The following is a 6,215-nucleotide window of genomic DNA, read 5'->3' on the forward strand; positions in this document are numbered from 1 at the left end:
AGAGAGAGAGAGAGAATGGGTCAACGCTTGCCTGTATGGTCTTTTGACTGAAGTCAGCCCCCTCCTTTCCCTTAATACCCAAATCAACGGCCCAGAATAAATGTTATACTCTAACTCCAGAAAATTAATTTCTATTACTAAACCTTCGGTAAATCATAGAACATAACTCGAAAGTTTCCAAAGATAATCCGAAGACATCGGAGATCTCGTATTGTCACGTGCTACGATTTCGAGGCCTTAAAAGAAGAATTTAACATTTTGAGAAAAAACTCGACAATAAACTCGAGTGTTAAATTACCAAATTACCGAGCACTGTTAAATTCCTCAGTAATCTCGTAGAATACCTAATAAATGGGTAAAATTTGGTCCGGGGTGTTATAGAAGGATAGATTGGGCACATTGTAAATATGATTGTATTAAAATAAAACAAAATTCTAAAGGGTGTGTGAATAGCAATAAATAGTGTGTTAATTGCACCACCCTTAAAATATAAGGTTGTTATGATTTAACAGTAAGAGTGCGTCTATTGCCACCTCACAAATCACTTTACTCACCCCACATATTGTTGATTTATTGAAATACCAAAATATCCTGATATAAAATTACAGCAAGGGACAATAAGTTGTTACAAATTACAATTTTTTTCTTTTTCTTTTTTATCTTTTTGTTTTAGATGAACACAAATTTCATAACTCTAACCCAGATTTATCATATTCGGTCGTGAGTCTGAAGACACTAGCATTTAACCTAAAGATGAGGTAAACTGTTTGTTATTTTTTTTTTCTTTTCTTGATGATTCGTCTATCTTTTTATTCATTATTTCCTATGTCGACTTTGTATGTAAATTCTCATGGACAACTATTGTACCGTATTTATAAACAACAGATAGATCAGTTTAAGAAACTTAGAAGTATGGAAGGCGTTGCTACTAGAGATACATTTACAGACATTGTACATCTTTATATCGACTGATATCATTGAGTTGTTAAATTTAAGAGTTTTTTCTAGTTATTTAACTTGAATTTATACTTTCATGTGAATTTTTGTTCACTTAATGATTTTACTTACCTTGAACAAATCTGAATTTGACAAAATATATGAAAAGAATGTAGGGTGAACAAAGTAAAATTGAGAAAAGGGTTTTTTAGGTATTGTTAATGGGTGAACAAAGTAGATTTACAATTAAAATTATATAAGTGATGTGTGAAAAAAACGTGAGGTAAACAAAGTAGTTTGTTGGGTGACAATAGATGCACCCAACAGTAATTATAAATACTCGAGACGGAATTCGTCACAATTTATCCTGCGGTCCGTCCGGTTTCAAAATTACGGGACAGGACCGGGTCAGGTTTGGGATTCGGGTACTTATTGCCCGTCCCTTAAAAACATATGATTTGGTTCATTAGTGATTTAGACCTTACAGAAACCCAGGTCGTTGAGGTCAAGCACCCACTCACAATCCCAGAGCATAATCACGACAACCACCTTTCCGATTTAGCAGAACAAACACATACCCAACTCTTTTGCTCTCTCTGTTCCACTAATCTCGTCGTGAGTACCTCTGATCCTCTCTTACGTTCACTTATTGTTCAACTTTTACGAATTTTGATGCTACTGAGATTCTACACTTGGTATCTTCGTACCGTGTGATTTGTTGTTGTGCTTATTCAACATGTTAAATGGTGAGATTGGGTTGAAATTGAATTCTTATTCTTGCGTTGCTGACATCAAAGAATCTCAAAAGGGATTTAATACGAATGTTATTGCTCTCTTTATCTGTAGATTGGTTATTTTTTTCTTGGCTATTTATCTATTTCAAAAGAAAGTTACTGATTGTTATACAATTGTTATTCCGGTGTTTTTTTTTCTCTTGTTCTCGGTATTGTTTTGCATACCATACACTTTGGGATGGTTAGTTTTGGAGGTCTACTTATTTTGATTGATCTGGAGCGTTGGAATTAATCTCCTTGAATTTATACTGATCAAATTGCTGTTCTTCTTGAAGCTTATAACTTGATTTTATCTTATTTTTCAAATGCAGGTAGCTTGAACTCGGGTCAGAATAACTTGATGTTTGTATCAGTCAAAGGAGAATAATAGGGTAAAATGGCTGGGCGACGACATATTGCATCATCCTATGACAGACGCCCTGTGCAGTCTCCAGGGATGATGCGGCATGGGTCATTGCCTGGCTACCGGTTATTAGAGTCACTACCCCGTCCTGAACTATTGGAAAACAAAATTGCATATCAAGCAGCAGAGATAAAACAACTTGCAGGAGACAATCATAGATTGGCAACTTCTCAGGTGGATTTGAGGCAGGAGCTTCTAGCTGCAGAGGAGGAAGTTCAAACTGTCAAGGCACACATGAGAAGTATCCAGACTGAAAGCGACATCCAGATCCGGGCGATGCTTGATAAAATTGCCAAAAAGGAAGCAGAAGTTGTAGCCTGTGAGGTTGTGAGGAAGGAGCTGCAAAAGGCTCATACGGAAGCACACAGCTTGGTCGAAACACGGAAAGAGCTGAGAATTCAAATTCGACAGGCTACGGATGAGTTGCAGAAATCCCGTGTTGAGGTTAAGAAACTGCCAGATCTGCATGGTGAACTTGACAGTTTGAGGCAAGAACACCAGAAGCTGCGGTGAGTCACTGATGTTGTAAAAGTACTTCCAAGTTTATATGCCTATTACCTGAGCAGAACTAACTGTAAAACATAAGTGTCATTCTTAACTTTTATCGACAGCTATGAGAGTATAACAGGTTGCAGATATCTTTTCTATGTACTTTCTGGAAATATTATTCAGGCAAACATCGCTTTGTGCATGTTTGTTCCCTTTATGCTGATTATTCACATATTCAAATTGTAACGACTTTTCTCCATTCTGTTTAGTCATTAGAGACTCCACCATATACACATATTCAGCATAACTTTGGTTAAATTCATATTTCATTTTGAGGTTTTTGTATTATATAAACCTTCTAATATGTTCCGCTGATCCTCTCAATCTCTCGTGTGTAAAACAGCGCTACTTTTGAATATGAAAAAAGTAGAAACATAGAACTAGTGGAGCAAATGAAAGCAATGGAGAAGAATCTAATGGGCATGGCTGGAGAAGTAGAAAGGTTGTGTGATGAGGTCCTGAATGCAGAGAAGAGAGCACAAGGTAAGTTCCCCGCCTGTCTCTATAATTCCTGTTATCAGTTAAAGCTTTCTTAGATAGTTTAGTACTGATACGCTTTCTACTTATTTTAGCCCCAAAGCCACCTAATGGTGGTTACATGAATCCAGATTCTTATTACACTGCTACCATGCCAGGTGCTAGTGCATATTTTGATGGTTATGGAAGGCCTTATGTTTCGGTGGGTAATAGGCCACTGGGAGAGGGAATAATTTACTTTGCCAGCAGCAGCAGCAAGCAGCATGCTGCTGGTATCCCAACTGCTGGGGATGGTGCTATCTGGGGAGCAGCATATAATCCCTTGCCTGACACTGCTTCTGGTGGTGCTACTGTCCCTACCACTGGGAACAGTGCTGTTTGGGGAGGAGCATATGATTCAGCACTTGCTCGGCAGTAAACATAGAGCAGCCAGCCCTGAGATTTTCAGGGCGGCTAGTTATTATATTGGGCCCTATGCCTCTGTTAGAATTTAATTTTTCTTTTGTGTATTATGATTACTATACTTGAGGTTAACTGGTGGGTATTTATGTAACTATCATTGGTTTGTTTTTAGGTTATTATTTATCGTAAATGGTTATAAGTAGCTGCTGAGAAAAGATCAAGTGCAAAGGCCTCTTTTGAAGCGTCACTGGGCGATGGGAAGTCCAGGTTACAAAATTTCTTTTTGAATCATTCAAGTACTTGGTCACTATATTGTGTTGTTGGAACCCCAAGATTAATCAATTGACAAAATAAATTAGTAGTATTATGCGGTTATCATTAAGATCTATCATGCTGCCCTAAACCGTCTGTAGGATCGTTATGTTCTGTTGGTTGCTGTGTTTTTGTTATGGAAATTTTGATTGGAAGAGAAGAAAAATGGTGTGGGATAGAAGGCGGCTGATTAGAGATCTAGTCTGATTTTGTATCATGTAAAAATGGTAAAACTTGTATGAGGTAAAGGTTTAGAATTTGGAACATGTTTGGTTGTGTACTAACGTCACATAGGAAAATGGCTAGGTCATGCAAAATCTATATTGTGTAGTTTTTTTATGTATTTAGTTTTTAGTTCATGTTAATCACTTCCGTTTTTTTTTCTTTTTTTTCCGAAATTGCTCTTAATTTGAGCAATCATTAATAAATGATTTCAATTATTGAAACCATTAGTTGATAGATAAAACAGAGATGATAAAGGATAGTTAGCAGGGTGGAGAGAAAAGTGGTCTGGTTGGAAAAAGAGTGCTATTTAAAGTAAGTGGAAACAGATCGATGGAGTGAATGTACTTATATGTGGAATTTAGACCTGGATAATTGTTTTCCTATTTCTATAGAGATGTTATTAGCTATTAATTCATGCTGCATTCTACTTTCTTCTATATATTCAAGTTCATTACATTTATTTATTTTCATTTCCCATTTGTTAATTGATTTGGTAAAGGGTAACTTTTGAATTTTAACTCATCGATTGCCAAATTATATCGGTGCTTTTCGTGTTTGTTGTGGAACTTCAAAATGATAATGTAACATCTTGTGTACTATCCTGGTGATCACAATGATCTTTTTTATTTTGCTAAAAGATCCTTTCAAGCTCCTTTCTGATTTTATATAGTTCTAATAAAATAAATTAAGTGATTTTGATGGTTGATTGAGTGAGAGAATGTGAGTGGGAGAGGGTTCAGTGAGCAAGTTTTTAAGTAAGGATGTTGCTATTTGAACCCAGCAAAAACTAATTGCCCTGAGCATTAACAAATTATTTCATGTTTTCCGGATTTTAACCTTGTCTAGTTCTACCCATACAATCCCAGCAAACCAAAGTCTTCCTCATTAACAAAGTTGAGACTTGAAATCATGTAAGAGATGATTAATTTATATTTGAAAGGGTCTTCACCGAAGATTATCTTTTTCTACTAATTGCTTGTCTTCCGATTTATTTCTCTAATTGTGATTTTGAACTCGTAATCTGGAGCAAGATCAATTAAAGGATTATTTGGATATACCATGTAATTTTCTACTGCAGATGAAAAGACTGCACCAAAACTACAAAGATCTGTGTTTTGATGGTCCAAAGGCAGACCAGAACCCCCTTCTACAACACAATTAGTCTCCAACTTCAAAGAGGGTTAGTTGTATTTGACTGGACTTACAGAGAGTCACCATAACTAGAAATTGAAACAGCTTCTCAGTTTAGGCCAGAACAAAACGCGAAAGCTTTCCAAAAGTTACAGAGAAAGCAGAATGCTGGTGGTGAAGCGTGAGAAGACAAAGGTTTACAGGGTAAATGTTTGGTGAATGTTTGCTGGGTGTGCTTAACGGTAAAGTTCGAATTATATGATAATGTTTAAGTGCTGGGTGCACTTAGATATTGGCCGGGGTCAATTAGAAAGACCCTTATTTAATAATCGGTGTTGGTGAATAATTGAATTCTGGGTTTTACATCTTAGTTTGGGATATACTTCGGCAATGTAGGTGAAGTTGGCGGCCCAAATGGGAACCACATCCTGCTTCAATATGTAGTAATACTTTATTTCCTCTAATTCTTGCTCTCAAATTACTTTTTGGTCAGAGCTCTCAAATTACGCTACTGTATGATTTCTTCCCCTTCTCGTTTCTTCACGAGAAAAGATTAATCTGCTTTCTCTGTTTCTTTTTGTAATTTAATGCTTTTCCCAAATTCTTCATTCACGGGTCATGTTTCATTTTAATGTCATATGAAGATGGCCATAAGCTGTGCTGGCTGGTTTTACTGTTTTTTGGGTCAAATATAGTGTTCCAAAGTTAATTGAAATTGCATACAACCAAGTTTAGCTTCTATCTATCTACAGGTTTAGTTTTTGTTAAAGCATTGGAGTAAGGATTTAGGGGGGCTAAAATAAAAAAGATAAAAAGGATTTCGGGCAGGTTTGCAGTGCGCTCTTCTATTCCTAGGACATCTCTCCACTGGCTCAATTCAGCCAAATAGTAAAGTATCGGACAATATGAGCTTATCAAAGAACCAGCATTATCAGTGATCTTTTTCATCAAATTCTAGATCTTTATCCCAAAATTAGATTTAGCCT

At 36.4% G+C, this 6,215-nt stretch overlaps 1 protein-coding gene across 1 annotated transcript; it reads left to right on the forward strand.

Annotated features, from left to right (window-relative positions):
* The first annotated feature begins 1,396 nt into the window (after nucleotides 1-1,396).
* Nucleotides 1,397-5,789, forward strand: LOC101298567. Its single transcript, XM_004309807.1, has 5 exons — nucleotides 1,397-1,551; nucleotides 2,042-2,642; nucleotides 3,026-3,165; nucleotides 3,255-3,828; nucleotides 5,177-5,789. Exons 2-4 carry the CDS (start codon nucleotides 2,107-2,109, stop codon nucleotides 3,575-3,577), a joined length of 999 nt encoding a protein of 332 aa, XP_004309855.1. The 5' UTR covers nucleotides 1,397-1,551; nucleotides 2,042-2,106; the 3' UTR covers nucleotides 3,578-3,828; nucleotides 5,177-5,789.
* The last annotated feature ends 426 nt before the right edge of the window (nucleotides 5,790-6,215 follow it).

The sequence above is a fragment of the Fragaria vesca genome, unplaced genomic scaffold (assembly GCF_000184155.1).
Source record: "Fragaria vesca subsp. vesca unplaced genomic scaffold, FraVesHawaii_1.0 scf0513090, whole genome shotgun sequence".
NCBI classification, from domain to species: domain Eukaryota; kingdom Viridiplantae; phylum Streptophyta; class Magnoliopsida; order Rosales; family Rosaceae; genus Fragaria; species Fragaria vesca.

Coding starts and splice junctions, on each gene's coding strand:
- LOC101298567 (XM_004309807.1), top strand. CDS start 2,107: ATGGCTGGGCGACGACATATTGCATCATCCTATGACAGACGCCCTGTG. Junction 2,643..3,025: donor CAAGAACACCAGAAGCTGCG/GTGAGTCACTGA, acceptor TGTGTAAAACAG/CGCTACTTTTGAATATGAAA. Junction 3,166..3,254: donor TGCAGAGAAGAGAGCACAAG/GTAAGTTCCCCG, acceptor TACTTATTTTAG/CCCCAAAGCCACCTAATGGT.